Here is a 12,060-nt window from a genome sequence, read left to right as displayed (position 1 = left end):
TAGATAGTAAACAAAAGTGAAATAAACAATAAATATTAACAGTAAACATTACACTCAGAAGTTCCAAAAGAATAAAGACATTTCAAATGTCATATTATGTATATATACAGTGTTGTAACAATGTGCAAATAGTTAAAGTACAAATGGGAAAATAAATAAACATAAATATGGGTTGTATTTACAATGGTGTTTGTTCTTCACTGGTTGCCCTTTTCTTGTGGCAACAGGGCACAAATCTTGCAGGGTCTCTCTCTCTCTCTCTCTCTCTCTCTCTCTCTCTCTCTCTCTCTCTCTCTCTCTCTCTCTCTCTCTCTCTCTCTCTCTCTCTCTCTCTCTCTCTCTCTCTCTCTCTCTCTCTCTCTCTCTCCCTTCCCTCTCCCCCTCTCATCTCTCACCTAGCCGTATGTCCACAGTATACTGGCTCGACCTCACGGTGGCTCCTCCCAGCTCGCCCACGCATACGTAGCAACCCTCGTACTCCTTCCTGGCATTACCGATGACGACGCCGCGCTGGGGGTCGGTGTGGTAATGGAGGTCGGAGGGTACAGGATGTAAGTCACAGGTCTGTAAGGTCACGAGGGTCACATCAGGGTCGGTGACCAGGCATGGTAAAGTCAGGTCCTCCCCGACGCGGACCAGAATGCCATTCACCATAGAACGCTGGAACGGACTCTGGGGGTCTGGGGGAGGGAGGGGGAGACGGGGGGGATAGGAGAGAGATAGAGAGAGAGAGAGAGACAGACACAGACAGACAGACAGACAGACAGACAGACAGACAGACAGACAGACAGACAGACAGACAGACAGACAGACAGACAGACAGACAGACAGACAGACAGACAGAGAGAGAGAGAGAGAGAGAGAGAGAGAGAGAGAGAGCCAGACAGACAGACAGACAGACAGACAGACAGACAGACAGACAGTGATATAGGAATTAAAATATATACAGGTTAAAAGTAATGACTAAATGTTCCACCCTTAAATATAGTTGTGAAATGTTCTTGTTTTAAGTATGATTAGTACTTTCTTAGTAGTGACTAATTATTACACCCTGAAACTGTGTATAATGTGTTAGAATGTGTGAGTGTAGGACCAGTAAAGACTATGACATTGAGCTACTATTTACCAATGTGATTAAGAGTTAGACCAGACAACAAAGGACAAGGAGAACTGGCTACAGACAACTGGGAAACCAAGATAAAGAGGCCTCCCAATTAAGGGAGGAGAGAAACGGTTAGGCTTTTTAAGGAGTATGAGGACGGCGATAACTAAGGAATGCATGTGTGTGTATGTATGTGTGTGTGTATGTATGTGTGTGTGTATGCATGTGTGTGTGTGTGTGTATGTATGTGTGTGTGTGTGTGTATGTGTGTGTGTGAACTGATGGTCAGGAGAGCAATTATAAAGTGGAAAACTACAGCCTGCCTAAAGAGGGGAGAGAGAGACAGAGAAAGAGAGAGAGAGAGAGAGTGAGTAGCCTACATAGACACAGTCACAGACAAACACAAACACACATTAACTGATCTAAACCACACACACACACACCCACCCCCAACACACACCCCCAACACACATCTCTCACCTCACCTTTCACAAAGACGTAAATGGAGGAGCGTTCCTCGGTGTTGTTGTTGATGCAGGTGTATCGTCCCATGTGATATCCCTGGGCAGACTGCACCCTAATAAACACTCCCCCTCCTCCCTCCTCTACCTCCCCCTCCAGCCTCCTCCCCCTCTCTCTCTGCCACCTCACCCCCCCTGAGACAACAGCTGATGGAGTGTTGGGGTCAGCGTTGGTGTTGTCACGGCAGCGGAGTTCCAGAGCCCCGCCTTTCGGAACCACCAGGTGAGGTCCACTCGGGGTGATGACGGGATTAGACCAGCCTGTTGAACACACGGAACACGCCCATATATGGAATATACAGTAGACTAGGCCATACAGGCTGTGTGTGTGCAGGCTTTTGTTCTAGCCCAGCACTAGCCTATAATAACACAACACACTTGAATCAACCGATCAACAATTTTGACCGTGGAAAGTTTATTTCGGTGTGTTAGAGCTGGGCTAGAACAAAACCCTGCACACAGAAAAGGAAGCATAGTGAGTGAATAGAAATATTATAAAATAAAAATAAAATAAAAATGTCATGTCATCCAAGAGATTCTTTGGACAGTCATGGTGTACAGCAGTCTATTAACAGACTGGTTATACAGTGGACAGTCATGGTGCAGTCTATTAACAGACTGGTTATACAGTGGACAGTCATGGTGTACAGCAGTCTATTAACAGACTGGTTATACAGTGGACAGTCATGGTGCAGTCTATTAACAGACTGGTTATACAGTGGACAGTCATGGTGCAGTCTATTAACAGACTGGTTCTACAGTGGACAGTCATGGTGCAGTCTATTAACAGACTGGTTATACAGTGGACAGTCATGGTGCAGTCTATTAACAGACTGGTTATACAGTGGACAGTCATGGTGTACAGCAGTCTATTAACAGACTGGTTATACAGTGGACAGTCATGGTGCAGTCTATTAACAGACTGGTTATACAGTGGACAGTCATGGTGCAGTCTATTAACAGACTGGTTATACAGTGGACAGTCATGGTGCAGTCTATTAACAGACTGGTTATACAGTGGACAGTCATGGTGTACAGCAGTCTATTAACAGAATGGTTATACAGTGGACAGTCATGGTGCAGTCTATTAACAGACTGGTTATACAGTGGACAGTCATGGTGCAGTCTATTAACAGACTGGTTATATAAAGGCAGCAGCTACTCTTCCTGGGGTCCAGCAAAATTAAGGCAGTTATCCATAAAAAAAAAAAAAATCTATACATTCATAACAGATTTCATAACATATTAAGTGTGTGCCCTCAGGCCTCTACTCTACTACCACATATCTATAACACACATGTGTACGTGTGTGTATAGTGCGTATGTTATCATGTGTGTGTATGCATGTGTCTGTGTCTATGTTTGTGTTGCTTCACAGTCCCCGCTGTTCCATAAGCTGTATTTTTACCAGTTTTTTAAAAATCTGATTCTACTGCTTGCATCAGTTACCTGATGTGGAATAGAGATCCATGTAGTCATGGCTCTATGTAGTACTGTGCGCCTCCCATAGTCTGTTCTGGACTTGGGCACTGTGAAGAGACCTCTGGTGGCATGTCTTGTGGGGTATGCATGGGTGTCTGAGCTGTGTGCTAGTAGTTTAAAAACAGACAGCTCGGTACATTCAGCTTGTCAACACTTCTTACAAAAACAAGTAGTGATGAAGTCAATCTCTCTTCCACTTTGAGCCATGAGAGATTGACATGCATGTCATTAATGTTAGCACTCCGTGTACTTTTAAGGGCCAGCCGTGCTGCCCTGTTCTGAGCTAACTGCAATTTTCCCAAGTCCCTCTTTGTGGCACCTGACCACACGACTGAACAGTAGTCCAGGTGCGACAAAACTAGGGCCTGTAGGACCTGCCTTGTTGATAGTGCTGTTAAGAAGGTAGAGCAGCGCTTTATTATGGACATACTTCTCCCCCATCTTAGCTACTGTTGTATCAATATGCTTTGACCATGACAGTCTACAATCCAGGGTTACTCCAAGCAGTTTAGTCACCTCAACTTGCTCAATTCCCACATTATTCATTACGAGATGTAGTTGAGGTTTAGTCGTTTAGTGAATGATTTGACCCAGACTGGTGTAACAGTGTTTCTCTTCCTTTAATCATTGCTGCTTTAACAGGCCCTCGTCAATCTGGCTACATCAATCTGGCTACATCAATCTTGCTACATCAATCTGGCTACATCAATCTGGTTACATCAATCTTGCTACATCAATCTTGCTACATCAATCTGGTTACATCAATCTGGCTACATCAATCTTGCTACATCAATCTGGTTACATCAATCTGGCTACATCAATCTGGTTACATCAATCTGGCTACATCAATCTTGCTACATCAATCTGGCTACATCAATCTTGCTACATCAATCTTGCTACATCAATCTGGTTACATCAATCTGGTTACATCAATCTGGCTACATCAATCTGGTTACATCAATCTGGCTACATCAATCTTGCTACATCAAACTGGCTACATCAATCTGGTTACATCAATCTGGTTACATCAATCTGGCTACATCAATCTTGCTACATCAATCTGGTTACATCAATCTGGCTACATCAATCTGGCTACATCAATCTGGCTACATCAATCTGGCTACATCAATCAACAGGGAGAATTAGGACCAACAGCTGGTTCTGACCTAATAAAACCCAAACAGCTCACCACAATACAAATCATCATTATCCATAACAGACAAATAAGAACATTAACGGGTGAGTTAATCAAATCAGCCAATCAATCAATAGGCTTCTTGAGGAGCAAAAAAAAACATTTGGGTCATTAAAAAAAGTGTTTTTTCCCTTTGTGTCACTACGGGGGCCCTGGTCTAAAGTAGTGCACTACACAGGGAATAGGGTGCTGTTTGGGACGGAGGCTGTGTTTTTAGTTCTGAAGATGACACATGATTTGCATCGCCTGGTACCAAATCAATAGACAATCAACAGCATCTGGGTCATGAGGTTGTTTTATCTCCCTCTAGAGTTCTGATTCACAGCCTGGCACCGTCCTAAACGGTACCCTATTCCTCTATGGGCCCTGGTAAAAATAAATAAAAAGAATGGTGCACTAAATAATGAATAGGATGCCATTTGGGACATGACCCCTAGACTTCTGAAGATTTACACACGATTTGCATAAAACCTGGCAGGTTTCCACGAACATGAGCTTCATGTGACCGTTAGTGCCTCCGGGCCGCCAGTCCACGGCTCCGTCCCAAAATGGTACCCTATTCCCTACGTAGTGCACTACTTTTGACCAGAGCCCCTATAGGGAATAGGGTACCATTTGGGACACAGGCGTCTGACGAGCAGAGACCCGTCTAGTATAGGGGAGGGAAGGGAGGGGGGACGTTTATTGTTGACACGGCTATGATCCTAAAGACCAGGTATAATCCTTATTATAAGTTATAATCATTAGCATGGGAAGGGAGGGGATCAGTTTAGAGAATTGTGTAATTGTTGACACGGCTATGATCCTAAACACCAGGTATAATCCTTATTATAAGTTATAATCATTAGCATGGGAAGGGAGGGGATCAGTTTAGAGAATTGTGTAATCGTTGACACGGCTGTGATCCTAATATAAAGCAGATATAGCTTAAATCATTATAACGGTTATCCTTATGCTTAGCCTAAGAATATCATGTTCCATCACAAAGACATGATTAATATCTTTAGCCTGTTCGTTTCTTCGACAGAACAAACATTCTTCAAAGTCAGTTGGGTCAATCCAAACGGTTTATAGCATGACACGTGCTTTAGGCCATCACCAAGAATAACACAACAGAAATGTGACCATTGACTCATCTCCATCCATTAATATGTGGTCCTCTGTAGCTCAGCTGGTAGAGCGCGGCGCTTGTAACGCCAGGGTAGTGGGTTCGATCCCCGGGACCACCCCATACACAAAAAATGTATGCACACATGACTGTAAGTCGCTTTGGATAAAAGCGTCTGCTAAATGGCATATTATTATTATTATTATAATATAGAATTTGTGGTCAAGTTCACAAACAGTAAGAACAGAGAAGGAAGGTGTGTCTGCAGCCTAACCAGCTTTATAATACCTGCCAACGCTAAATAATGAATCATCGGCGACACGCAGGCACACACACACACACAGGCACACACACACACACACACACACTGTCACGCCCTGACTCAGGGGACGCTTATATGTTGAGTCAGGGCGTGTATATTCCTTGTTGTGTTTGTTCATTGTTTGTCGATCTAGTATGTATGGTTCTATGTTGGCCGGTGTGGTTTCCCAATCAGAGGCAGCTGTCGTTCGTTGTCTCTGATTGGGGACCATACTTAGGCAGCCTATTGGCACTAGTGGGTTGTGGGATCTTGTTCCTTGTAAGGTATGCTGTGTGTGCTACCTTGGACGTCACGTTTCGTTTCGTTTATTGTTTTGTCGTGGTGTTTATTCAGTTAAAATAAACGTGTATGCATATCACGCTGCGCCTTGGTCTGACCCGTCATTCAACGAACGTGACACACACACACACACAGGCACACACACACACACACACACACACACAGGCACACACACACACACACACACACACACACACACACACACACACACACAGACACACAAACACACACAGACACACACACACACACACATAGGGCTGTGGCTGTCATGACATTTTATCAGCCTGTGATTGTCAAGCAAATAACTGCCGGTCTCACGGTAATTGACCATTAATTAACATAAACACATTTAGCATCTCCTGGCTTCCACCCATAGCCTACAAGCCACTGATGCAGACCTTTGGAACATCTACATTTAAAAAAGTTTAATAAATCCATGTAATATTGCCTACACCTTCACAATAAATCCATTATTTGTGAATTTATACAGGTCTAAAGAAACATGATTTGAAGAAAATGTTGTCTATTTCAGAAGAACAGAATGGCATACTCTGAGTTGTCCTTATTGGCTGTGGGCTACACTAGTTCATTTAGCAGACAAGATTTGCTTAGAATTCCGTGGCATTATTTTATATTATTTTATAGTATGAAGAATAAAATTGAACATAGCTGAATAAAATAGAAAGGATATTTTCTCCAAAACGATTTCTGAGGGAGTGCGCACATATGCGGCTATTCTGTGTTGAGCGGTTAACAAAGAAACAGGTCCCCCAATATGCTTAACTTAGAGTTATTTATGCTACTTTAGTTGTCATACAAACGTTGGTCTATATGTTAAGATGTTTAATACATTCTAAGGCTACATGACGGAACTCTAATGATGATTTGAATAAAGAGCTCTGCTTTGTTTCATGCGCAGGCTGTACACACTTCATCAGCCTCTCATTCACAATTTGACAAGCGCTTGATGATGCCTTGAATTTCCCGGCGGCATCCCCCTTGTGAAGCGGATTAATGTGCGTAACGTTAAGAAGTTCTTTGGCCACTTTAGTTGTGATACAAACCTTATCAAAACATATAGGCCTATGGGCTATGCTACATGGAGGTGTGCGACTATGATTTTGAAAAAGTCGCAAAAAAAAGGCATGCGCTGTTTCTTGCCTTAGTGCACACAAGCTGGGCATCATTCACAAGTGATAATGTATGCACTCACTAACTGTAAGTCGCTCTGGATAAGAGCGTCTGCTAAATGACTAAAATGTCAATGTACATAATACATCATTCACAAGTGACAGGCTAATATTGTCCCCCATCAGACTATTCTTCATTTAATGTTTTCTGTACATATACTAAATCATATATGTGTGAAATTAGTTTTTATTTAGTATGAACCATTATCATGCACCTGTCTCAGAAAAGGGGCAGGGGAAAAAAACACATGTAATCTATGCACTTAAATAGCGAATGGAGGAAGATTTTCCCGTGGTTCATTTTCATGCCAGCCAGGTAGGCTATACTCCCGTTGTAAAGAGAAGCAATGTGCTTAATATTAGGAAAGTTGAGAAATAAATATAGTAGGCCTAGCCTATAGAAAGCTGATGGGATCCTCCTCTTTTTAATAGAGGCCATCAACACTGTTTTCTCACGCAATTGCATAGTTTATAGAAATGTTGCGCAACATGAACTCATGGGCTCTCATGAAGTGTTTGATTTGATTTACCATTTGCATTGACGTCAGAGTGATTAGAGGGACAATAGAGTGCTGAGAACCAGGCAGTTAGCAAGTTTGGCAGGCTACTAATGACCAGCAGCAGCATCAGAGAGCACTTTTGGAGAAGCCTATTTAGTGACTAAATGGTCACGTGGAATTTGACTGCCGTCATGATTCGTGACCGCCGGTGTGGCGGTAACACGGTCACCGTAACAGCCTTACACACACATACACACACAAACACACACACACACACACACGTAGCCCTTTCCTGGGAAAAGCCCAGACACGACCAACTACCTCAGGATACAGTTATGCAAATACATAGGGAGCATCCCAAATGACACCCTATTCCCTAGTTAGTGCACTACTTTTAACCAGGGCCCATAAGATATCTGGTCAAAAGTAGTGCACTATATAGGGAATAGGGTGCCATTTGGGATGTATTGCTTCTAATAGTGTGACTGGGCTTGAAGGGGCAGGTTTAAGAGGATATATTACAATACTGTTATAGCTTTATGTAAACAACATTATAGGGCATACATACGTGTGTGTGTGTGTGTGTGTGTGTGTGTGTGTGTGTGTATGTGTGTGTGTGAACAACAGTACACTGTAAAACATATATATATATATATATACTGAACAAAAAATATAAATGCAACATATAAAGTGTTGGTCCCCATGTTTCATGAGCTGAAATAAAAGATCCCAGAAATGTTCCATATGCAACAAAAGGTTATTTCTCTCATGTTGTGCACAAATGTGTTTATGTCCCTGTTAGTGAGCATTTCTCCATTGCCAAGATAATCCATCCACCTGACAGGTGTGGCATATCAAGAAGCTGATTAAACAGCATGATCATTACACAGTTGCACCTTGTGCTGGGGATGATAAAAGGCCACTCTGAAATGTGTAGTTTTGTGACACAACACAATGCCACAGATGTCTCAAGTTTGACTGACTGCAGGAATGTCCACCAGAGATGTTGCCAAATAATTGAATGTCAATTTCTCTACCATAAGCCACTTACAACATCGTTTTAGAGAATTTGGCAGTACGTCCAACCGAGCTCACAACTGCAGACCATGTGTATGGCGTCGTGTGGGCAAGCAGTTTCATGATGTAAACATTGTGAACAGAGTGCCCCATGGTGGAGGTGGGGTTATGGTATGGGCAGGCAGGCAGGCAGGCAGGCAGGCATAAGCTACGGACAACGAACACAATTGCATTTTATCAGTGTACATTTGAATGCACAGAGATGGCGTGATGAAATCCTGAGGCTCATTGTCGTGCCATTCATCCGCCGCCATCATCTCATGTTTTAGCATGATAATGCACGGGCCCATGTCACAAGGATCTGTTCCAGTTCCTGACAATATCCAGCAAATTCGCACAGCCATTGAAGAGGAATGGGACAACATTCCACAGGCCACAATCAACAGCCTGATCAACTCTATGTGAAGGAGACGTGTCGCGCTGCATGAGGCAAATGGTGGTCACACCAGATACGGACTGGTTTTCTGATACACACCATACTTTTTTTTAAGGTATCTGTGACCCAACAGATGCATATCTGTATTCCCAGTCATGTGAAATCCATAGATTAGGGCCTAATGAATTAATTTCAATTGACTGATTTCCTCACATGAACTGTAACTCAGTAAAACCTTTGAAATTGTTGCATGTTGCGTTTACATTTTGGTTCAGTATAGTTGTATCAACTAAATATTATTAAGTAACGGGTCCCACAGCTTTTTGTTTGTTTACTCAACTTTTCGGTCAAAGTGTTACTTGAACTTAACATGGCAAAGCAATAAGATCGGAAGGCCATTAAACAATAGGTTGTGAGTTCAAATCCCAGGTGAGGACATGTTGAATAATAACTACTGTATGAATGAACGTGCACTATGTAATCATGTATGTCACAATGTGTGTCAACTATGTCAGCTGGAAACATTGTATGTTAAAAGCACTCTGTGTGTGTTCCACAGCCTTTATTAGATAAGTTGCCACAAATAATAATTTCTAGTTGAAGGAACATATGAGACAAGTTAAGCAAACGCATCATTTTAAGTTGACTGAATTTTTGGCCAAAAAGTTTTCTAGAGTTGGAGCTAAGTTTGGGCCAACTAAATTGTTTATATTTCAGGTAACACTTGGACGGAAACGTTGAGTTAACCAAAAAAAAAAGGCTGTGGAACCAGTTGCTAAAATAATAATGAGTTGAAACAGCTACATTTGTGGGGTGTTTTTATATATAGGCTTTTCTTTTTGAAGGTCTCTTACTTAAAGAGAGGTGTGAGAAACGATGAGGGGGAAAGAAATGGATTACACAACCATTGAAATGTAAACAGAGAAGCCAGTCCCCTACAGCTCTATCTCAGTGATGATCACAACTGTGACTGTGTGTGTCTGCCTGAGCCTTTAGTTGAATAAACATCGGCTTATTGCATCAGATCAGCTTTATTGTGCGTTCTACATTCAGAGTTCAGTAGCCTAATAATACCAAGGCAACAACGATGCAGCAACAGGCGCCTAAACTTCCAGCCATGTTTAGCCGACCTGCTGTCACCTGTTATGCGCGGAAGCCAACATACCGTTGTTACGTGTATGAATAATTCATTGGCTAGCCAAAGCAGTAGGTTACCACGCGTAACGAAACAGTGGAATAGCCTAATAGGCTAAAATGGCCAACATGATGCTATAAAAAATACAGTACAGCCATTGGCCAAGGAAGTCCCTGAGAAAGCTTTGCCGGGTGACACCACTCCACACCAAAACAACACCACTCTATACCAAAACAACACCACTCCACACCAAAACAACATCACACCAAAACAACACCACTCCACACCAAAACAACACCACTCCACACCAAAACAACACCACACAACACCAAAACCACTCCACACCAAAACAACACCACTCCACACCAAAACAACACCACACAACACCAAAACAACACCACTCCACACCAAAACAACACCACTCCACACCAAAACAACACCACACCAAAACAACACCACTCCACACCAAAACAACACCACTCCATACCAACACCCAAAACTACATGTATTAGACTACACCCCCATGATAGGTCTAACTTTGCTATGACCAAAAGTATGTCTAACTAAGGGGTCTAGACCGAACCATGAAAAACAGCCCCAGACCATTATTTCTCCTCCACCAAACTTTACAGTTGGCACTATGCATTGGGGCAGGTAGCGTTCTCCTGGCATCCACCAAACCCAGATTTGTCCATCGGACTGCCAGATGGTGAAGTGTGATTCATCACTCCAGAGAACGCGTTTCCACTGCTCCAGAGTTCAATGGTTGCGAGCTTTACACCACTCCAGCCGACGCTTGGCATCGCGCATGGTGATCTTAGGCTTGTGTGCGGCTGCTCTGCCATGGAAACCCATTTTATGAATCTACCTATTAACAGTTCTTGTGATAAACAGTTATTGTGCTGACGTTGCTTCCAGAGGCAGTTTGGAACTCGGTAGTGAGTGTTGCAACCGAGGACAGACGACTTTTACGCGCTACGTGCTTCAACACTCAACGGTCCCGTTCTGTGAGCATGTGTGCCCTATCACTTCACGGCTGAGCCGTTGTTGTTCCTAGACTTTCCACTTAACAATAACAGCACTTACAGTTGACCGGGGCAGCTCTTGCAGGGCAGAAAATTGATGAACTGACTTGTTGGAAAAGTGGCATCATATGACGTGCGACGTTAAAAGCCACTGAGCTCTTCAGTAAGTGCTCGATTTTATACACCTGTCAGCAACGGGTGTGGTTGAAATAGCCGAACCCACTAATTTGACGGGGTGCCCACATACTTTTGTATATATAGTGTATAATCAACAATAGGATATAGGATAACCATAACATAACCATATATGTTATACATAAACCATAACCACAACCAAAACCTAAAGCAATAAATCCACAATAAACAACATTTAAAAGCGCTGTGACTCACCCGTCAGCGGACACAACAGAAACGGCATGATAATTAGGATCCAGTTGTCTCCCATGGTTAGTTGTGTTATTAATCCTACCCCATGCGTCTAGGCTTGTGTGTGTGTATAAAACGATCGTCTCTATTCGTACAGTGAACTGCGTAGCGGGTCTCTATCACTGAGGTATGGTCTCTATCTAACTGAAGGAAGAACGCTACTGACGCGACGCTCTCAAACCGCTGATATAACAACTCGGATGGATTTGAATGTTCCTTAAAGGGCCAGTACACATTTTCGCTCTCCTCTTCTCCGTCTGTTCTCCTCTCTTCGTCTCCTCTATCAGTACCGCTCCGATCTGTTCCGCATCGCCAGCCAGTC

The 12,060-nt window shown here is 43.0% G+C and overlaps 1 protein-coding gene across 1 annotated transcript in view; it reads right to left on the bottom strand.

Annotated features, from left to right (window-relative positions):
- Positions 1–11,757, bottom strand: part of LOC311121076 (mast/stem cell growth factor receptor kita-like) — a gene marked incomplete at both ends in the record, with an annotated part of 17,367 nt that extends 5,610 nt beyond the window's left edge. The window contains 3 exons of the mRNA XM_084195608.1: positions 396–680; positions 1,588–1,884; positions 11,703–11,757. Of these exons, the coding sequence (XP_084051734.1) occupies positions 396–680; positions 1,588–1,884; positions 11,703–11,757 (637 nt within the window). The remainder of the gene's footprint in view (positions 1–395; positions 681–1,587; positions 1,885–11,702) is intronic.
- Positions 11,758–12,060: the final 303 nt, after the last annotated feature.

Source organism: Coregonus lavaretus (genome assembly GCF_964263955.1).
Source record: "Coregonus lavaretus genome assembly, contig: HAP1_SCAFFOLD_7509, whole genome shotgun sequence".
In the NCBI taxonomy this organism is placed as follows: domain Eukaryota; kingdom Metazoa; phylum Chordata; class Actinopteri; order Salmoniformes; family Salmonidae; genus Coregonus; species Coregonus lavaretus.
This window is presented reverse-complemented; position numbering and strand designations above follow the sequence as displayed.